Raw genomic sequence first — 23,611 nt, 5'->3', positions numbered from 1 at the left:
CAACTTGTGTACCACCGTAGACCACCAGGGTTCGGGAACTAGGCCTGTGGTTATGCCAGGCACTAGGCCTGCAGTGCAGTAGGCTGGGTCTAGACCTGGGGAACATAAGGGGGCACTAGGCCCTATAGAGGGGGAAGAAGGTATTGAGACCAAAATTAGGCAGCATTAGGCCATGGTGCAGAAGGCATTAGGCCCCATAGGGTTTGGGATGTGCATGGGGTTCTCCCCCCCCCCCCCCTCAATGGCATGTGGTTAAGCCCCCAGATTTGCAGCAATAAGCCTGGGGCACAGTGGGCATGAGGCTCTAAGCTATTATGTGGATCAGGGTAGGCAGGAAATAGGCCCTAAGCATTGTGAGGGTTCAAGTTATGCGGGCAGTAGACCTAGGCAGCAAGCCCCCAGATAATAGGCCTGGGGCACAGTGGGCAGGAGGCCCTAAGCTATTGTGTGGGTTCAAGTTAGGCGAGCAAGAGACCTGTGTGGCAGAAGGGCACTACATCTTGGTTATTGGTGTTTAAGACTTGTTTAGTCTGCATGGTAAGTGGGTAGTAGGCCATGGCATTGGAGAATCCGGCTAGGCTGTGGGTATGGCAAATCAGCGCTAGGCCATGTAATTGTATAAACCAGAGCTAGGCCACATGAACTGTAAGTCAGCACTAGGCCATATTATTGTACAATCTGGTGCTAGGCCGCAGACACTGTATGGTTAGGTCCTAGGCCCAGAGGTTTATGGTGATCAGTCAGGTAGGCTGTCTGTAAGGTACCTGCTGGTGAGTATCGTAGGGTTTGGAACTGTATTATAGCATTCTGTGTAACCATTGCATTGTGTTTCCCATGATGTCGTCTGTGCCGATGTCCAGACAGAAACTGTAACGTCGGTTGGCTGCGTCTTTTTGTTCTTTTGCAGGTACCGGAAGAAGGACCAGTGGTCCAGAAGGAGGACAAGATAACATATGGGCCCTCATTCCGAGTTGTTCGCTCGGTAAATTTCTTCGCATCGCAGCGATTTTCCGCTTAGTGCGCATGCGCAATGTTCGCACTGCGCCTGCGCCAAGTAAATTTGCAATGAAGTTAGGTATTTTACTCACGGCTTTTTCTTAGTTCAGGCGATCGTAGTGTGATTGACAGGAAGTGGGTGTTTCTGGGCGGAAACTGGCCGTTTTATGGGTGTGTGCGGAAAAACGCTAACATTTCTGGGAAAAACGCGGGAGTGGCTGGAGAAATGGAGGAGTGTCTGGGCGAATGCTGGGTGTGTTTGTGACGTCAAACCAGGAACGTCAAGCACTGAACTGATCGCAGATGCCGAGTAAGTATGGAGCTACTCAGAAACTGCTAAGAGGTGTGTAATCGCAATTTTGAGAATCTTTCGTTCGCAATTTTAAGAAGCTAAGATTCACTCCCAGTAGGCGGCGGCTTAGCGTGTGCAAAGCTGCTAAAAGCAGCTTGCGAGCGAACAACTCGGAATGAGGGCCATGGTGAGAATATTTATGTGTCGTGCATAATCTATGTGTGTATGTTGTCCCCGTTTTCCTATTCTCCCTTTGGGCATTTTCGTTCAAGGTTGTACCTGGTGCTTTGCACCAACAAGGGGCAACCAGTCTGAGGCCACAAGTGCCAATGATGACCATTCACTGAGCCCTGTGGAGGTCATCCGTGCGTAGCGTGTTTGTCCTGCTTTACAGGATATTACAGGAAGTTTCCATCTGCATCTGAACCGTGTTCCAGTACTGTCCGGATCACATCGACGGACTGAAGGTGGGAACGCCCAGCCACACCTGCACCGCAACAGGCTCACGCACCACCCCCGCCCCTTCCAAATCAAGAAAGTTCCAGGGCTGTTCCACTTGCCGATTAAACGATTAATAGACATTGCAATCACGTCTTTTTTGGCTTCTTTTTTGATGTACTGCCACAGAGAAGCTGTTACACAAATCTTAGCACAGGAGGAAATGTGAAGCAGGTTAGTCAACCGACTTAAAGGTACTGGGAAATCTTTCCAAGAAACAACTATATACTTACACAATGGCTCAATCTGAGGACATATTCATGCCTGGCTAGGGTTGCAAATGCAAAGTACTTGTTTTATGCAAGAAAAATGTATTACACTTCCCTATTCTTAAAATGCAATCAGTTTAAACTTTCAGGTAATTAATATTTCCCCAACGCTCTTTGAAATCTGATTACGCGTCACTTGCAATTTCAGGTGACTCTCATTTGCCTGATTAAATGTACCTTTTGTCTTCTTGTACGGTGCATGGGGCTGATGCTGGCATAAAATCAGTGGGCGGAACAGGTTTCCGCTTGCACGTGTAGAAACGTCCGCATTAGTTGATCGGAAACTCGCATTAGCCTAAGGTAGTAAATTAGGAAAATGTGGCTGACAGCAACTACACCCACTTTGCTGCAAATCAGAAACCGTCCCTTTAAATGGTCTCTGGCAGAAACAGGTTACTGCTTGGGTGGCGCAGGGAGTTGCCTTACTGGTCTTAAATTTGTTTTCATTATACATTGTTGGTAATACAAATTTACTATTTGTCATTGTTATGATGATCTACTTTAAACCCAACGGTTATCATTAGATCAACAATACAGTTAGGATGATTGCAGCACCTACCATGAGAAAACAAAATAGGGAAGCACTTAGTGATGCCCATGTGATAACAACAAAATGCCAGTCATGTGGCATGTATTTTATTCTTTTTTTATTATCATTAACAGACACAAACGCAATTCCAGTGGGTATGGGGTATGAGAAATTTTTGGTGGATATGCACTGAATGTGAATATCTCTCCATCTGTGAATTTCCCGTTTATGTGCCGCAAAATTGTGGCCGCAGGCAAGAGATCTATCTTGTGAGAGTTTTGTATGCAGATAGCCAGAGCTCCAAGGTATTCTGAGTCGCATGTCCGGTGAAGGGAATCAGGATTCTGATGGATCTCTTACACTAGCATGAGGCAGATGCAAGAGCCAATACAAATTATGACGATTGCGCCTATGGACGGAATAACAGTGGGTGATGCGGCTTGCCACTTGTAGTCCTATGGATACTCCTATTAATATAAGGTAGTAAATCTGGCTGACATTTTTAGCATATTTTTATATTCTCTATTGCCGTGCAGGGTCACTGAGAATCGAGTAAATATTTTGCACATCTACATGAATAGCAGACGATCAAAACAAACTTGAAGCTAAACTGATATAATTCACGTAAATGGCTGCAAAAACACAATATACAGGAAACTTGTGTGCGGGCACGCCTTCCTGTAGCGTGACGGGTTATACAGGCATGGAGTGATTGGAGAGTTAACTTACGATGTTCATCTCATCCTAACGGCAACCAGAACTACTGTACAGCAATATCCTGTGTGGTGATAACCTATCTCAGCATTAACCAGTACACAGGAAGCAGGACCATGGGATAGAAAAAATTCAGCTGCAGCCGGACTAGCACGGGCATTTCCTACGGCAGAGGTTTCTTGTCTAGCGCAATGACAGTATAACAAGTCAATAAGATTTAATTGTACTAATTAAGAAAACAATGGTTCTGTGACACACGGTGTTGAGTGCAGCAGTAGTTGGCTGATGTGTAACGGTTGCACGGTGAATGCGTCCTGATTGTTTGCACCCACAGGCGCAGAACAGAATTGGGCGCGTGATCTGTGCAATTCAGTGGGCGTTCTTGGTAGGTAACAGGGGTGTGGCTAAGCAACCGCTTATACAGGAGACCACGGTCAAACGGAGGAAGTTTACCTGCCATAAGGCCAAGGGCAGATGGAGATGGTAAACCAGCCTGGGAAATTCATGGAAGCAGCCCTAATGGGGGTGTGGTCTGATGAGGGGGTGGGGTCTGTTGAGGGGCGGGATCCCTCCTCATAGGGCCTGATTTTACGCAATTGTGGCCTACTTGCGTCTTTTGCTGCAGTTGTGTCTGAGACCAGGGGCGGATTGGGGACTAAAAGTGGCCCTGTAACATTGTGTAGTAGTGGCCAAACATGGGGTATAACATACCGTGTAGCCATGGCAGCATTGCTGGATGGCAGAGTCGCTGTACTGCAGAGATGGAATATTATTATTACGTTTTATTTATAAGGCACCACAAGTGTTTTGCAGCGCTGTACATATAACAATGTATGGGGACAATGCAAAGGCCGCCTATTATGTGGGGGTTGGGGACACATGACAACAAACTAAACAGACCCACAGACATGTTGGCCTACCAGAAATCTTCCTGGTGAACCGTATGGCCAATCCGCCCCTGTATACGGCTGATGCAAGTTCTGATTGTGCGTCTGATTGGGCATCTAGAATGGCACTGAGACAGAACTGCACAGCCGCATGCGAGCTTCTCAGTATTAACAAAATTGCATAAGATGACGGCATGGCTGTGGCAGAAAATGCAGACGCTGCTGCGTCTGTGCGCAACTTAGAATAGCGTATATCTACTGAGACTAGCAACAAAATTGCTACAAGTTGCAGTCGTTCATTTGACAACGGTTTAATAAACAAACATGTTGAATATGGCACAAATATGTATGCTGTAACGTATAGCAACAAATTAGACATTTGGGGGGGATGTAATGACGCCCGAGTTCAGCGGCCAGGTGGAAAAATCATGTTTGCCCCTTTAAAAAAACGTCCGAGTTCAGCCGGCATTCCGCACGGCCGCTGTACTCGGACTTCGTTACTTGCCGGCCTTGTTTTGAATCATTATATATTATAATAGTGTTCTCTTGACTTGAAAGAGGTCATTAAAAGTAACCTTCTACTGGCAGTAGTATAGCTTCAGTAGAAAATACTGTTTTAAATTAACATCTTTAAAACAACAAACCTATTGCTGATTTTCTTAATATTGTCTTTGCTGAGTCGGGAAATATCTGTGCCGTAGCCCTAAACTCCTGCTCATCCTGTATTAGCAATCTCTGTACACGTGTTCCTATGTATACGGCTTTCCATACCTAACACCTACACATCACGAAGCGGCATTCTCTGTACACCTATTCCTACGCCATTTGCTTTCCTGTATGTGCAGCCATAATGCTCACAAGATGATTTTGTTGTAGCGTCTTCCAACACAAAGCACTTGTCCATCCAAACTCAATCAAATTTGCTAAGTGACCAGGTCAACGTTCTAGTGGAATGTATCTGGGGAAGCCCGTGCATCCGGAAGGGAATATTAATGGGTACTCGCTGCTGATATGACACGCAAGAGGGCACCTAACGGAGACAGAGGGCAAGGCAGGCACCTTGCTGAGGGCACTTAATCTCGGCAAACAGTTTTTCCACTGGTGCATTCTGTGGCTGGTGATTGTTCTGCAACTCCTGGAAATGTTCTAGAAGTTTACTGCTCCTTCTGACGCCATGAAGATGCAAAATGCACAAAATGTGCTCCTCGCTGTAAAAGAAATGTGAATGGAAGATTAGTTTCATATGCATCTATATACAGTAGGCTATCCTCCAGCCGTCCCATATTATTATTACACATTTGCGGAGTTGACTTCCACAAATATAAAACATATAGTAAATATGAAGCTCCTACTGGTACACCTATGGACAAATGTGATTCCGGAGCTACTAGCCCAAGGGCCGAATTAAGCCTTGGCAGGGGAAGAAGGGGGGAGGGGGGGATTGTGGTGAAGGGTGGTGTATAAGACAAGGAGACCCGGGGAAGGAAGGGTGGGTGAATATTAGATTGTGCATACCTCCCAGTATGACCCATTCCAGGAGGGACAGAATGCTCGCTCCTGGACTTCCCTCTAAATATATGATTGGCGTCAGCTGTGTTGAACTATTTAATTGATAAGAAACATATTTCATTTTCAATACAAAAGAGGGGGAGATGCTGGGATCCCTGGCTCACTTACAGCTCTCCCCCCCCCCCCCCCCCCCTCTTATTTCTCTTCTGGTCGGGAAAGTCCATCGGTAGGTCATGAAACCTGCAACTCCTGTGCCTCTGCCTGCACCGCATACTGTCTTGCTCACATTCTGTGTGCCTGGTTCTGCTGCTGCACAAGAGGGAGAGCTAGTGATGTCAGTGTGCTCAGGCCGGGGGGGGGGGGTGGGAAGGGGGGGGCCCTGACAGAAGGGGGCCTGGGGTACATATGCTCCTAAAGACAGCTGCATATTATTGGATGGGATGTGATCATATGACATCCACCGCCAATATATTTGCCGCTCTCTTTGACCCACATCAATTGTTACATCACTGTCTTCTGCCCAATGGCATCTATAGTGACAGCACATGAGAACTAAATAACAATAAAGGCAGTGGTATATCTGTAACCACTATCCCAGCGTATTGTAACAGGATTTACCTGACATCTGGGTACAGTTGAAACATCTGCTCCAGTTTGGGTTTGATTTCATCCTTTTTCTTAGAACCAATAATATCAGAGATGCAACGTATTGCGTGACATAAGCTTTCCTTATCAGATCCCTGAAATAAAGATCGTACTTTATGCGTAGGATTAGAAGAGCAGGGCTAGGTAATAACGGGGTGAATAATATGCTAATTGCAATGCTTCCAACTTTCCCATGTATTGCCACACAACAAGCTTGCCAAGTCCTGCATGGTATAGATGAACGGATGCAGAGACAGGGTGTTTCCCTGTTTACACGTGCAAGAGCTTTCTCTATGTGTAAGGGGAATATACAGAAACGTGTCACCTATATCAGCATTGTTCTGTGGCTGCATCGCATAGGCGCCATTATGCGCGCCTCACTGCCACAATATGCAACGCGTGGCGCCAGGTCTCGTGCATGAAACTCCTATTTTCCTACAGGTTGTTAGCCGGACAGCAGGGATTTCTTACAGATATATTTCCTGAGGTGCGGGTTTATAGAAGCAGGGATGTTGCCCATAGCAACCCAACAGATTCTAGCTATTATCTTCTAGAAGGTGCTAGATAAAATATAAATAGAATCTCATTGGTTGCCGTGGGCAACATCTCCACTTCTACAACCCCGCTCTTTAGTAAATATATCCCTTAATGCTTTGGAAATGAATCAATTAGTATTGAGGTCCGGCTGCACACATTAACATTTTAGACAGTAGGAAATTTGCGCTCATTTTCCTGCACGCCTTCATGGGGTATAGTCATGAGTTCTGACTTTTAGTCATGAGGTGCTGGATCCTGATGAAGTCATAGGCTTCCGTGTCAATCTACAACAGTTTAGTAGCTTAGGGGGAGATGTACTAAGCAGTGAAAAGGTTGCAGAAGTGAGCCAGTGGCAACCAATCAGCATTGAAGTAACATTTATAATTTGCATACTATAACATTATAGAGAGCAGCTGATTGGTTGCCATGGGCAACTTCTCCACTGGCTCACTTCTCCAGTCTTATCACTGCTTAGTACATCTCCCCCTGTGAGAGGATACACGCAGCTTATGTTATATAACCTTATGGTGATGTTTTCCTCTCTCCAACTACTGATTACACGGCTCTACTTCTCTAATGGGGTGTGGTTCATTAGGTCGACATGAGTTTTTTGACTGTTTTTGGTGTTGTTTTCTTTGTAAAATGACGGGGAACCTCAATTGACTCTCAACATTCTATTGTCAATATGATGGCATGTCGGCATCTATCCACGTAATAACAATACATGGTTTTTGCGACAAAGCAAACAGTGATTTAGAAATAATTACACAAACTCACCAATCAGCACCAATGGGATGTAGTTGATATCCCGGCATATGGAATACTGGCGCTGACATCCTGACAGCTGTCAGAATGGCAGTGCTGGAACCCCGAACGTAATTATGCTGGGGAGGGATAGGGTTAGGCAGCAGGAAGGGGGGATGGATAATTAGGGTTAGGCTGTGAGGAGGGGGAGGGTTAGGGTTTGGCTACGGGAGGGATGGGTAGGGTTAGGTTGCAGCAGAGGGTTAGGGTTAGGCTGCGGGGATGGGGGGAGGGCTAAGGTTAGGCTGTGAGGGGGGGGGTTAGGGTTTGGCTGCGGGAGGGATGGGTAGGGTTAGGTTGCAGCGGAGGGTTAGGCTGCGGGGATGGGGAGAGGGATAGGGTTAGGCTGTGGGGAGGGTTAGGGTTTGGCTGCCGGAGGGATGGGTAGGGTTAGGTTGCAGCGGAGGGTTAGGGTTAAGCTGCAGGGATGGGGGGAGGGATAGGGTTAGGCAGCAGGAAGGGGGGATGGATAATTAGGGTTAGGCTGTGGGGAGGGGGAGGGTAAGGGTTTGGCTGCGGGAGGGATGGGTAGGGTTAGGGCTAAAACACACGAGCCGGCATTTGCCGGCCGGGAAAAAGCCATCCGGCATTGTAATGAACAGTGTGAGGCTACAGGTCCTTTCACACTGCACGGCCCAGGCCCGGCTGCCGGGTTGCAGCCGGAACTATCCACTGGAAGGTCCGGCTGCCGGGCTGGCGCTGGGCCGTCTTTGCAGCCAGTACACCGTGTATGTGAAGGGGAGCTTTCACACACAACGTTTTTTCCCCAAGCCGTGTCTAATGCTGCGCATGCGCACAGAATCACACACGGCTTAAAGCCGCTGTGTGTGAAAGAATCTGACGGTTTCTCCCGGATGGCAAAAAGCCGGATAAAGTTTGTCCGGCTTTTTGCCATCCGGGAGAAACCGGCGCGTGTGTTACAGCCCTTAGGTTGCAGCGGAGGGTTAGGCTGTGGGGATGGGGGAGTGCTAGGGTTAGGCTGTGGGGAGGGAGGGTTAGGGTTTGCTGCGGGAGGGATGGGTAGTGTTAGGTTGCAGCGGAGGGTTAGGGTTAGGCTGCGGGGAGGGAGGGTTATGATTAGGGTTAATGTGCTCCGGTGCCCTTGTTGGGATTTCAGGCTGTCAAGATGCCGGTGTCGATATTTTGACCGCCGACATCCTGTCTCCCGGGATCCCATACCCTATCCGCAGTTATATCAACATACACATCATTGATTTCTATGTGTCTTTATTTTATTTTATTCTAGCTGTGGAGAATCACATAAACAGATCGTCTCATGAATAAAATGTGTGTATATCTGGCACTTTTAAATACAGGGTTATGGGCCTAATTCAAGATTGATTGCAAAACAACATTTTCCTCATATGGGCAAAACCATGTGCAGTGCAGGGGGGGGGGGCAGATGTAACATGTGCAGAGAGAGTTAGATTTGGGTGAGTTATTTTGTTTCTGTGCCGGGTAAATACTGGCTGCTTTATTTTTACACTGCAGTTTAGATTTCAGTTTCAACACACCCCATCCAAATCTAACTCTCTTTGCACGTGTTACATCTGCCCCACCTGCAGTGCAGCATGGTTTTGCCCATATGAGGAAAATGTTGTTTTAGAGTCAACTTTGAATTAGGCCCAATGTTTTGTAATTAATGATCCAAAATGAAAATAGATCTTGAATCCACACGTGTGTGTGTCTGTACTAGATATGCGGTTCTTTTTGCCAACTTATCACAAGTTCGCATCTGAAAACGTCATCTTATTGTCTATCCAAAACACGTGAGAGCCGGATAGCCAATAAGATCGCGTTTTCAGATCCAAGCTTAATGGAGTCAAAACCGAACCGCTCATCTGTATTCTGTACCGGCGTTTGTCTCAGCAGTCTGTATATCCGTTAGCCGCCACCACTCCCTCCCAGTGTTCTCCAGCGCTACCCACCATTTCTTCTGCCGCCCTGTTCAGCAAATCGCCCTCTTCTCTCATTTGCAGGGCTGCTTTCTTTCGTCTCAAGTGACCCAGGCTCAGTTTTCTCTTCATAATCTGTGATATGTATTCCTTCACTAGATACTTGTGGATGTCACCTGCACAATCCTAAAACACATGAAAAGAGGTAGCGGAGTAAACGTTGATTGCAAAATATCTGGAAAACAGGGATTTACATGCAGATCAGTTCCATGAGGCAATAATGCAATTGAAGGGGAACTATCAGAAGTTGTAAAAACTAATAACACATTTACTACAACAAAATGAGATCTCCACTCGGCAAACACTTGTCTTTGTAATTCTGACTAGACAGTTGCCGGGAGCTGGCCGTAGAATGTGGAAGCAGTTTATGGCAAAGGTTGTTTTAGATTTAGGACACAGGAATTTACGTTATGTAATGCATGCAATCTTTGCAGCACGGTACATATAATTATTTCCATCTGAGATTTCTATTCATATTTTTTTGTCCTTGGGACGCACAGGGGTCTTTTCATGAAGCAGTGATAAGAGTGGAGAAGTGAGCCTGTGGAGAAGTTGCCCATGGCAACCAATCAGCATTGAAGTAACATCTATAATTTGCATACTCTACAATTGTACAGAGACGCTGATTGGTTGCCATGGGCAACTACTCCACAGGCTCACTTCTCCACTTTTATCACCGCTTCATGAATAGACCCCATGGTGACATGGGGCATTATTCAGGTCCAGACGGTACTTTGTGCATACGCCGGACCCGTACTGTGCATGTGCAGTACCGGTCTGCGATGACGGTTGCAAGCCAGCATCAGACTGTCAGTGATTGACAGTCCAATGCCGTTTGGGGGTGGAGAGGGGGAGGAGACAGTCTCCATTTGTTAAAACGGAGGCGTGTCACTGCCACTGTGGAGGAGGGACAAGGCTCTTCATCAGAGGATGGAGATTTCATGGCCTCTTGGCAGCTTCTGCGGCGGCCGACGTGTGCGACCCCACGGATCACACAGCGTCTGATGGTGTTGCAGATGATCCGATACTGCGTCCTAGGAAGCAGCTAGGGTTGCCACCTCATGCATCATCGATTCCTGGAGATCCACCACCCCCCAATCCCCCCCTGCGGAATATGTGTGCGCTATATAAAATTTAACTGGTAATAAATAAATTATTGTTACGTCTGCTGTTGATACTACCTTTAAGTTATATGTTCTCCCTTCCACAAAATAAACTTGATTTTGCCACTTGCATTCTGTGTATTATGCTGGAGCGGCAATGCTGATGCGGGAGGACGTGAGTCAGTGACCGGCGATAATACAATATAGGATGGAGTGATCAGCACAGGAAAGGGGAAGCTAATAATACAGGGATGCACCTTATTCAGCACCGAGCAGCAGCTGCACCTTAACGAGCCACCTACTTCCCAATACAATTCACATGATGATACTGATACGAATATCATTCACAGATGGCTGCTCCTCTGCTGTCATTCTCCCTGCACCTATTTCCTTTCAGGTCCCCCTCACTGGTCTGTATTGGATACACATGTGTATATGGATGAACTTCTCCGCAGACCTTTAATCTTTGTCTATTGCTCACTTTAAATATATTTGTGTATAACCAGCGGTGCAAGTAGAAAAAATGTCTTATAGGTACTGTGTGCACACGCGCCCCAAAAATGGGTGTGGCCAAATGCCACATGGGACGTGACCAATGAAAATGGGGACGTGATACACATATGGGGGGACCAGATACACATATGACCCCAATAGTGCCAGATACACATATGCTCCCACAGTGCCAGATACGCCCCCACCGTGCCAGATATGCTCCTACAGTGCCAGATATGTCCCCACACTGCCAGATACACAAATGCCCCACGGTGCCAGATACACAAATGCCCCACAGTGCCAGATGCACAAAAAATGCCCCACGGTGCCAGATGCACAAATGTCCCACGGTGCCAGATGCACAAATGTCCCACGGTGCCAGATGCACAAATGCCCCACGGTTCCAGATGCACAAATGCCCCACGGTGCCAGATGCACAAATGCCCCACGGTGCCAGATACACAAATGCCCCCAGTAGTGCCATATATGCCCCCACAGTACCAGATACACATTGCCCCAGAGTGTCAGATACACATTGCCCCAGAGTGTCAGATACACATTGCCCCAGAGTGTCAGATACACATTGCCCCAGAGTGTCAGATACACATTGCCCCAGAGTGTCAGATACACATTGCCCCAGAGTGTCAGATACACATTATCCCAGAGTGCCAGATACACATTGTCCCACAGTGCCAGATACACAAATGCCCCACAGTGCCAGATACATATTACCCCATAGTGCCAGATACACATTACCCCACAGTGCCAGATACACAAATGCCCCACAGTGCCAGATACATATTACCCCATAGTGCCAGATACACATTACCCCACAGTGCCAGATACACAAATGCCCCACGGTGCCAGATACACAAATGCCCCCAGTAGTGCCATATATGCCCCCACAGTGCCAGATACACATTGCCCCAGAGTATCAGATACACATTGCCCCCCCCCCCCCCCCCTCTGCTGCTCACCGCTGCCTCTGCTTCTGCTGTGTGAGGGGAGGAGAGTATGAAGTCCGGTCTCCGGTGGCGGGTATCTCAAATGAGGCGCCGAGTTAGCCAATCAGAGCTCGTGGAGCGGCAATCAGGAGCCGCGGCTGCCGGTCTGCGAACTCTGATTGTCTAACAAACCGGTGCCTTATTGAGATTCACCCCGCCGCCGAAGACCGGACACATCACAGAGCAGTGAGGGGCAGGAGGGGTGCTGCGCTCTCCTCCCCTCACACAGTAGCGAGCTGCAGGTATGGTGGACGGCCCGGCGGTACGGTGTACCGGTTGGGAATTTCTTACCGGTATGCCGTACCGCCCCGAACCGCCATACTTGCAGCGCTGACTATAATTCAGTATGTGTATCAATGTTAGCTCAGTTAATTTCATTGTATAGTTTGAGGCGTATACAAGGGTTACTAGGTCTAACACCTGTGGCCTATACAGCATAGAAACTGTGCCTCGTCTGTATGTTACTATCCATCTATAATGATTATTTTTGTCACCATAATTTACTATTAATGGACAGGATGTATCACGCATCACATTTTGCATGTGAAACATCCCGCCACTGATTTCCTATGTATGGTAAGTAGATTATTACCAAAGAGACTAGCTGAGTTTTACCCAGTAACAGGAGTTAAAGGCTGTGTGGCAGGGCACTGGGTGGTGGCACCTTGCCTCGTGCCACCTGTATTTGGCTGCTACAAAGGTGCTAGGAGCACCCTTTTGGGGCTAAGGACACACACCCTGCAGCCTGTACAGCCAACCAGAGGGTTCTACTGTTGGGTACATGCAGGCCAACGGGCCGACATATTGTATCGGCGGTACACACCAGAATGATGTAATGAACGACGGAACAATCCCTCGTTCTGTTCTTCATTATACTGCACCTGGTTGCATGCGATATCTTCTAATTAGCCGCGTAGCGCGGCCGACCCATGGGAACACGCAATCGGGCAAACACAATGCCCGATATGCACAATATATTGTTTTGATTCGTCCGGAAACGAGATATCGTGCCGATATAGGTCAGGTGTGTGCCCACCCTAAGGACGCTCCATGCAGTGCGGTACTATATGGCGTCGCTCTGCTTCAGTGCTGCTAGATCTATCACCCAGTGGTGACTCCTTGATGTATAGGCCATTCAGTGTTAAACAATGCATAGTGCAGGGTTGCACTGAACAGCATTTTCTCAATACAACTATTAGACTTTAGACCGGCTTTAATCAGACCAACAACAAAGACATTGGTGTAGATTATTCCATATAGTACCAGCAGTAATCTGCTATACTTTCACCTTACTCATAGCGGCAATTTAATTAGGGGCGATGGGCGCAAGGTGCTGGCGTTCTGATCGTTTCCCCCAAAACCTCCTGGGTACCAAAGCTGCGTATCTTTCTTCACTCCCTCCATAGAGATGTGGTAGTGTTCCTGTACCATAAGTCTCGGGAACAGTGTCGGACTGGGGTATGAAGGGCCCACCGGGAAAATGCAGTGATATGGGCCCATACATAGGGGTGTGGCCAGCCTACAAAGAGGGTGTGGTCAGCCTCCACAGAGGCTTGAAATGCACAATAGTCTTGTGCAGTGTAATGCAACATATCTACCATGTACAGTCTGGAACCTGATCCCTAGAGGCCCTCAGGCAGTGGGGCCCACCGGTGGTTTCCCCTGTACCCCTGTGGGCCAGTCCGACCCTGCTCGGGAATGACCGCAGCTTAACATGGTCAATTTATTAAGTATGACCCTACCCAGTCCCTACCCTACCGAAGCGCCTTGAATTGTATGGCTGACGCTCCACGTGTAGGGTGGAGATACATTAAGAGATTATTATCGTCTACAACTATATATTGTTTTAATGATAAAATATAAAATGACCTTCAGATAACAGTTAGACAACTATTTCCCTGACTTTCAATCCAGGGAAATAAAATGCTCCTAAACATTAACTGATGGTGATAATTACTGATAGTTACATGGATTATAAAACGAGCTCTCATTACTAAAGACTGAGGTTCCGGTTCTTGCTCTTCCTCCCAGCTGCATCCTCCCCGCCCCATCCGAATATATAGCATTTGTGGCTGATTTTCACATGAAATACACATAGAAAAAGACAACAGGTAAAAAGGGTGTGAGGAAATGATATATGTTTTATCATTACTGTATGTTATGTTGGTTGTACTTCCTCTGTTAAGCTTTTTTTATGTACGCGAACAAATACTTTGGTCTTTTCACTGGTTCATCTATTGTATATTATTTCTATGAAAAGTCTAATGGGCCCTACACACTGGCAGACGATAAATGCCCCCCCAAAAAAGATACCATTAAATTGTTTTCCGCCGGGGGTGACTTAGGTTGGACTATAGTACCAGGTCTATTCAAAGGGCTACTGAGTTTTTGGTAAATGTTTTTGCAGGGCCGTAACTAGGTGAGTTGGGAAGGTGCACTGTACATAGCGCTGAAGGGTAGGGGGGCGCTGTTGGCGGGACTTGCCAATTATCTGTTTTAATTACTTTCACTTAGTGCTTTCCCCCTTTTTGAAGCCCAGCATCTCCCTCTCTGTTTGCTGCAGTGTGGTGTGTTATCTCCTCTCAGGCGTTACTTCCTCCTTGTTATAGTCACAATACCGTATGTTATGGACTTTCGTGTTCTGTTTCCTTGTCTCTTAGGGGTTATTTCTCTTTGAGATCTATCCTGGGGTTCCTCTGTGGTTTATTCCTCTTCCTCTTTCCTTCCACCAATTAGATCTTCCTTGTCTCTGTTGTACTTCCTCTTTTTTTCTCAAGATAATTTCTCTTTTCTTCTAATACAGTTTTCCATTTCTTTTTCTATATCTGCATAACCTTTGCGCGTCCTATAAGGTTGTATAAGGGTCGTGAGTTCTTCGATCTCTTTTTTCTATATTTTCAAGATCCTTTTTCCTTTCTCCTACTATTAGGCTCATTAGTGCAAATGAGCAGTCATTTAAGATGCTATCTCATCTTTCCAGAAATTATTAATTTTCATTATCGCATGAGGCTAATTTTTTTAATCCTCAGACCCTTTGGTATCATTCCTTAGGATACAGTATATATATTTTTTTCTAGGGTACCTAATTCCCACCAAAACCTACTTTCTTTGAATAATATAGCTTGTAATTGTTTCAGGGTGTACCCCACATCTTCCTCTATTAGGGGGTTTGTATCATCCCTTTTTTTCTACATCAAATAGTGCATCAATAAGAAAAAATGTTTTGTCCCTATACCCCAACATGGTGCAACAAAAAACTTAGTACAAGAAATAAATATACAGACAAATATGTAATAAGTTCAGTGCTTCAAACGGGGTGCAGCTAAGGACCTTACGCCAACCTGTATGGCACCAGAGTTAATGAATTCTATGAGAAATGTCAGGTCTTGCGCAATAAAACCCACGGACAGTAATTCATACATTCTGAAGAATAGTAATCATCATCCTACATGGTTAAAGAATATTCCTAAGGGCCAAATGAGGAGAATACGCAGAAGCTGTTTAGAAGTAGAAATATTCAAAGAACAAGCCACAGACTTAAAACACACATTTCTAGCAAAAGAATACCCTGAGAAGGAACCGAACATCCCACTGGAAGAGATGATCAACATAGAAAGAGAAGAGCTAGTGGAACCAATAGAGGAGCAACACAATCCATGAGAACAAAGGAACAATATTATACAACCATTAATCACTACGTATAATGGACAATATAAACAAATCGAAAAAATGATAACGAAGTATTGGCACCTGTTGGGAAAAGATCCGATAATAGGCTCTATAACTGGAGAAACCAACATTTATATATAAAAAGGCAAACAACGTAAAAAATAAAGTGGTGAAGAGCACCATGCCACCCAAAAGAGAAGGTCGGATCAAAACTAAGGGATTCCACAGGTGTGGCCTATAATGTGCAGAAACCACCAGGGACAAGCCAGCAAGACGGTAAAATACCAGTCTACCTCCACATACAGGAGTATGTAATCTCACATTTCATTACGTGTAATTGTAGTAACGGCATTTATATAATAGAATGCAAATGTGACCTACAATATATCGGTCGTACGTCAAGACCCCTTAAAGAAAGGTGGTCGGAACACCTCAGAAACATCAGAAAGGGATAAGATAAACACCCCTTGTCCCAACATTTTAAAGTTAAACATGCCAGTTCCACCTCGGGTATAAAAAACGTAATGGGGATAAAAGTAGAAGAAAGACACAGGGGGAAAAAACAATTGACAATAATCTTGCTAGGACTGAAATGAAAACCATATATGAAATGAAAACACTACATCCTCATGGGATTATCACAGATTTTGAAATCAAATGGTTCCTTTAATTGATGTATTTTGTTGTTTTTTAATCTGAATTTTTAAATGAACTGTATAGTCCCAGAAAAGAATGTAATCTTTAAGTATGCAATCCCCCCGCATAAAAAAATCACAAATATCATCTATATATATATACAAAAGGTAATATGTGTTTTAAAATGAAATGATTTTATGTGATGGTCACTCCCCCTTATGTTCACCTCATACTTGCCGTTATTTTAACTCTCCTCTTCGGGAGATGACCGGAGAGGAGAAGCAGGTGGGCGGTGATGAGGGAGGAGTCAAGCTGATTACATCAGCAGGCCCCGCCCACCCACCGGGAAAATACGGTAATTGGCTGAACTTTGGCTAGGGGTGGGGCTAAAATGACGCGTTTAGCATCTGATCGCGTCATTAGGCTCCGACCCCCGCCGGGTCCGTGATTTTATTGTGTTATTATCCCGTATTCTGCCCACTTCACTAGGAAGTGGGCAGAATGCGGGAGGGGTGCCCACTCTTCCGGGGGCTGCGGGGGACTACCCGAAAACCGTGTGTCTCCCGCAGAATCCGGGAGAGTAGGTAAGTATGAGTTCACCTATGGAATCTTGGGAAGGGGTATAAATATCACCTCATGTACACCAGACCAATACACCTTGATAAAGGCTCCAGGGAGCCGAAACACGCTGGTGAAGACACACCAGCCTGATAGATCACCCAACCTAGGACACCAACGGTGGATTCCTGTTCCCTGGAGGTACCATAGATGTTGAAGTACGCTGCCAGACGTGTGTTTTATTATCCTGTTTAAAATTAAACTGTGTTACACTATTATATACCTCTTGTCTCTCTATATACCTGAGATGGAAAAGTGATATACAGCCTACTTACTGTCGACCAATAGTGGTCGACCTAGACACTGTTGGGAGCAGTGAAGCGCAAACCTCCTTGTGTGGGTTCCCTGGTGAGCACTACCGGCACATTAGACTCTGCGCCTCTGATCTGGGTCCATTCAAGAGCTTGCGACAGGGATGCTCCAATGTAAAATGCAAGGCTGCAATATCTAACGCCATCTGAAGATGGCATTAGCTAACAGGGTTAAGCTTAGCTTTTCAGAACTTCAAATAGGGCATTTTAACAGTACCATAGAAAACTATGGGGATTGCTTTTGCCATTGCAAAAAGACGGATCGCAGCAGAGACTAGTGCTCTAAAAAGCTGAAATTCACCAAAAATGCTCATTTTTCATTGGCCAGAATTTTTAGCTTGAAAAATAGGACACATAAGCAGACTGTTCTTTCAGGTTTTATTGGTCCTCTGAATTTTTTTTGTCTGTGTACTGTAAGTAAGGTAAAAGCAACAATCAGAGGATCAATCAGATCACTATTTATGAAAGGTCACAATCAATGGGCTTGTGACTGTTTTCAAGTGTATTACCAGAACCAGATTGTAAAAAAGCATAAAACTGTTTTGGAAGTTGTGACCAATTCTAGTGCCCAGAATAGCTGGTTGTGATGCTACTGGGGGTGGACTATCCTTTGGGAGCACAGTAGTACAGTAGAATACACATTTTTGTTTAATGAGTATTATACAGGGGGAAAAAAGGGGGGCAAAAAAAAAAATTCCCTCTTTTAAGATTCCTAAGCAAGTTACCTTTACACAAGCTGAGCAACGCCAAATATTTAGCTTGAAATGTAGTCATACACGGGATGGTATCGGGATCCCTGCGCTTGGGGCGCCGGCAGTCAGAATAGCGTCAGCAGCATCCGACGCCCAGGATCATGACACCTACTAGGTAAGTATACTAGGCCTAACCTCCTACCTCGCTAACCCTAACTCCCCGCAACCTGACCCTAATGCTCACCTCACCGCAGCCTAACCCTAACCCTCTCACCAGTCTAACCTTAACCCTCCCGTGCGGCCTAACCCTGCCCGCAGCCTAACCCTAACCCACCCCCCACCAGCCTGACCCTAACCCTCCCCGCAGTCGAACCCTAACCCCCCCCCCCCCCAGCCTAACACTAGCCCTCTCCCACAGCCTAACCCTAACCCACCCCCCACCAGCCTAACCCTAACCCTCCCCGCAGTCTAAACCTAAGCAGCCTTGCCATACTTACCTTCTGGATGCCGGCAGTTGGAATTCCAACACCATAATTGCGATTGATGTTGGGATCCCGGCGTTGGTATTGTGAGCAGTGTCAGTATTCCGACTGCCGGCATCCTGAACACCCGGATCCTGACCGGATCCCATCAGACAGTTCTTCTGAGTATAAGCTTTCTGTACCAGACTAATAACATAATAAGTGACAAATGTATCCATTGTAGTTTCATGTTTCTACTCTCACACTAATCTGCTGCTGTGCCTACTACAATGTAGCCTTAGGGTGGGGGCCGCAGGGCCAGGGAAGGTTAGTAGGACCTATGACAGGGCACGGTACTTTCTGTGATGCTCTGGATCTCGGGTGATCCTTACCCTGTGTGATACTTATGCATTTTAAAATAACTTGGTGACACTTATGCATAATGTGTGAGGGTCACGTCCATGGTTGTTTGTATTTTTTTTCTTTATCAAGCCATGGAGTTTGTTTTATTTTTGTATAACATATTTTCTCTTTTTTTTATGTATTGCATACAATATTTTTTATGAATGAGAGTCTGGTGACTATTCCCCGCACATTAAAACATATGCAATCTGGTTTTAGGTCTTGCACTGCCGTTAACTAGTGATGTCATAGTGACATAACACATATTTGAGAATAGAATGAATGCAGAAGTGTTATCCAGCTGTGATGCAAGCACCCAATCAGTTTGTCCCTGTCCCCTCAGTGGACCCTAAAGCTGTTTCGGCAAAACAGCCGCCCTTATTGACCAACAGAGGCGTAACTCAGGGGGGGTTGAGCAGGGCACATAGTTGATTTTATGTTTTTTGGGGTTTTTTTTGAGGGGGGGGGGGTGGGGGGTGGCGCCACTCTTCATCTTGCCCTGGGCTCCGAAAACCCTAGTTACGCTTCTATTGACCAACATTTATCCGTGTCAGCCAGAGTCAACTGTTATTCTCTAAATGGGTTTCAGAGGTCCAAATAGGTGATTCGTTAATGGTTAGGGTTAGATTTCATTTAGGTGCAAATTGAAACTAGCCTATAACAGCTGGTTAGAAATGAATGAGCTATTATACTGTAGGTCAAGTTTAAAATTAAACAAGGAGAGTAGAACAAGGGTTTGCAAGACGAAACAAAAGAGGAACAGATCTAATTTCTTTTTTCTTTTCTTGTTTAGAAAATGGAACCAGAAAATGTCTATTTAAGTCATAGTTCCCTTTTAAAGGTAATTATTCTTTACAGATTTCCAGGAACGTGCAAAGACAATGTATAGGGAAGACGTTACCGTGGGAAGATTCACAGGAGGCATTACATTGACTAACACAGAAACAGAGTTTGACAAAATAATCTATGGACCATCCAATTTGCCTTTTTTTAGGCATATTCAATTAGCTGTGGGGTAGACTAAATAAATGGGCAATGTGATTCAATTAGCGGGGAGACACCGATGTGTGAATCCCCAAGACTGTGCTTTTCCTTGCAGCTTCAGTAGCTGGAGGAAAAGTCAGTGAGCAAAAGGCACAATTGGTAGTTCATGCGCGGGAAAAACCCATTGATTAATCAGTTTACACGGAATCAGTGAGTTAACACACAGTAATCCAAAAATTTAGGTTTGGGGAATAGGCTATTTTATTGAATAGCCTTTCCCCACACATGCAGTAATTAGCCGATCAACTAGCCATGGGAATTGAACGTGTGCCTCCTTGTGTCTGTTTATTATTTTGGAGGGATACAGGGTGTTTTTTTTATTATCTATCTAAGGGGCATATTCTTTATTAAAGCCCCCTCTGCCGCCCTCCCCCCTTCTCTTGTCAATTTGCCAGTCAACTCGCCGTGAATTATAGCGGCATATGCCAATTTATTGCAGCTCAGTGTTGTTCCGACGTGAGGACAGCTGCTCCGGAAAGCAGATGTTCCTGCGAGCCCCATCACTAACACTTTCACTGCAACAAATTATCAGCGAATGTCCACATTACCGTGTTTGACCCTTCAGTGTTGCTGTGCACGCGTGGACTGACTTCTTACATGCAGATGAAGAGAGAAGGAGGCTTCCAAACCTGGCCCCATATGAAGATGTCGTCAGTTCCCACAATCAAACTCTGGCTGTTTCAGTTTTCACAACTTAATAAATTTGTGTCGCCATACTGGTGTGACATGTCCTGTGTTATCTACACAATCATAGTTATTTTAGGGATTTGGGTTAGGGTATTAAGGTTAGTTTAGGGGTTTGGGTTAGGGTATTAAGGTTAGTTTAGGGGTTTGGGTAGGGTATTAAGGTTAGTTTAGGGGTTTGGGTTAGGGTATTAAGGTTAGTTTAGGGGTTTGGGTAGGGTATTAAGGTTAGTTTAGGGGTTTGGGTAGGGTATTAAGGTTAGTTTAGGGGTTTGGGTAGGGTATTAGGAATAAGGGTATTGGCACAGATTTAGAGATTTGGGAAAGGCATGAATCAAGAACGAAAATATGGTACTACTCTATGGATTCTATGAGGGAGGGGGCCCCTAACCGGTATCCTGCCTAGGGCCCAATGAGGTCTAAATGCGGCTCTGCTAATACCTTATATTTAGAATATATAACCTCTATGTCCTTTCAATGACCTAAGGAACAAATAGGGTTGAAGTTGCCAAACAGATATTGTAAATGAAAAAGGGCAGACTAGACAAATTATGTTACTATGTTTCTCTTTATATAAAAAACCATGGTGGTCATTCCGAGTTGATCGCTAGCTGCATTTGTTCGCAGCGCAGCAATCAGGCTAAAAAATGGCAGTTCTGTGCATGCGTATGTGGCGCAATGCGCACACGCGACGTACGGGCACAACGAATGATGCAGTTTTGCACAGGGTCTAGCAATGCATTTCAGTCGCACTGGTTGCCGCAGAGTGATTGACATGAAGTGGGCGTTTCTGGGTGGCAACTGACCATTTTCAGGGAGTGTTCAGAAAAACGCAGGCGTGCCAGGGAAAACGCAGGCGTGGCTGGGCGAACGCTGGGCGGGTGCATGACGTCAAATCCGGAACTGAATAGTCTGAAGTGATCGCAAGCGCTGAGTAGGTTTTGAGTTACTCTGAAACTACACAAAAAATTTTTGCAGCCGCTCTGCGATACAACCGTTCGCACTTCTGCTAAGCTAAAATACACTCCCAGTGGGCGGCGGCATAGCGTTTGCACGGCTGCTAAAAACTGCTAGCGAGCGATCAACTCGGAATGAACCCCCATGTACAGTATTCTCATGGATTTTCATACAGCTTAATTATTATCATATTGTAGGAATTAACTATGGTAACTAATAGATAGACAGACAGAGTATATAGTAGAGATGTGCGGATCGGTTTTCCAGAAATCCGAATCCACCTGAATTTTGTGAATCCAAACCAAATCAGAACCCAGTCCGAATCTCCCAAGGACATCCAATATGAATAGAGTCCTGGTTTGGGTGGGCTGCGGTTTGGAATTCGGATTTTAAATACAAATTTTGGGGTTTGGAATACAAAGGTTACATGATTTTAGCTGCATTTATTTATTTATTTTTTCACTTTTTATAAACGAGTATCGATTTTTTTTTAGCGATTTTGGAACCAAACTAAAAACCAAATCCAAACCAAAACACCTGAGGGTGGTTTGGGCAAATCTGAAATCAAAGCTCAATGAATTAGACCCAAACCAAAAAACATGGATGCACGCGCACACCTCTAATATCCAGATATTTATATATACTTACTGTATATATAGATAGATATAGATATATACAGTATATATGTATATATGTATATATATATAGATTTTTTTTTAATGGATTTTATAACTACTGATGACGGTGGATAGAGAGACACTTACCTTGGCGTGTGGACTGTTTAGATATTTCAGGTACTGGCACAGCACATCAGTCGATTTCATGATTGCACTGAGACCCGAGCTCTTGCTCAGCCACTTTTTTGTTATAAGGTCCTGGAAGTGCGGCTATAATAAACAGAGAGTCATTTTAAATACGATACTTTATAATCAGATTATATAATTTTTAAACAAATACTAAAGCCGGTACACAGTGGGCGACCTCTCCTAGTTAGCAATCATCGCTATATCGCTGATTGCTAATTAGGGGAGATCGCCAGTACATACACACTGAACGATATTGATGTACGATATCATTCAGTGACGTCATCCCCCGCATTCCCCGAACATGCAGCTCAACGATATAGTTACCATTGAGCTGCATGTCCGGGAGATTATGGGTGAACGATGCGGTCGCGCGCATCGTTCATCGGTCATCCATACACATTGGACGATATGAACGATAGAGCTTGAAAAACAGATTGTTATCGTTCATATCGTAATGTGTTGTCACCCAGTGTGTACGAGGCTTAAAATAGAGAGAGATTTATTTTCTGTATAGATCAGTGTTCATTTTGTCAAGGATTTTTAATGTAGTATTAGTCAGTCGCTTACTTAAAATTGTAGTTGGTTTAGTGTCACATTTTATAACGTTGGTATGTATCCGATAAGTGACGGGATGTATTGTATCGTGGATGCGATGCTTAGTACAACACAAATACCCTGGATTACAATGTCTTTTTCCATTACAGAAAAGAAAACTTTTTTTTTTTAATTTGTTTTTTACTATTTAACCATGAAAAAATAAGACATGCCCCTCTGGGCATAGAGCCCAAGTGGTCAACTATTAATTACTCTAAGGAGACTGACCCCCAACTGACAGAAACCACTGCTTAGTGAGGGGAACCCAAAACTAGGACATTCCTATACATTATGTGTAACTCATTTACTTCTAATCATTCTAGTTATAATTGGTAATTCTAATTACAAAGTTCTCATTTCTTTAATGTGTTGTTGTGATGCCTTGCTTATATTGTATGCAGAACAATTGTTTGTGTGTGGGGGGATGGTGTGCGTGTGGGGATGGTGAGTGTGTGTGTGTGGATGGGGTGTGTGTGTGTGTGGGGATGGGGTGTGTGTGTCTG

General features: G+C 45.1%; 1 protein-coding gene across 11 annotated transcripts in view; it reads right to left on the bottom strand.

The window, feature by feature from the left end:
- Positions 1-4,480: 4,480 nt before the first annotated feature.
- The window catches only part of EXOC3L4 (exocyst complex component 3 like 4), a 158,839-nt gene continuing 139,708 nt past the window's right edge, over positions 4,481-23,611 (bottom strand). For all 11 annotated transcript variants that reach the window (XM_063948502.1, XM_063948504.1, XM_063948496.1 and 8 more), the window contains 4 exons: positions 22,473-22,595; positions 9,609-9,761; positions 6,313-6,434; positions 4,481-5,393 (listed from right to left, as the gene is read on the bottom strand). In XM_063948502.1, the coding sequence (XP_063804572.1) occupies positions 5,216-5,393; positions 6,313-6,434; positions 9,609-9,761; positions 22,473-22,595 (576 nt within the window). In that variant the 3' untranslated portion in view covers positions 4,481-5,215. The remainder of the gene's footprint in view (positions 5,394-6,312; positions 6,435-9,608; positions 9,762-22,472; positions 22,596-23,611) is intronic.

Source organism: Pseudophryne corroboree, chromosome 12, assembly GCF_028390025.1.
Source record: "Pseudophryne corroboree isolate aPseCor3 chromosome 12, aPseCor3.hap2, whole genome shotgun sequence".
NCBI classification, from domain to species: Eukaryota; Metazoa; Chordata; class Amphibia; order Anura; family Myobatrachidae; genus Pseudophryne; species Pseudophryne corroboree.
Note: the sequence above shows the minus strand (reverse complement) of the source record. Positions and strands in the feature narration are given on the sequence as shown.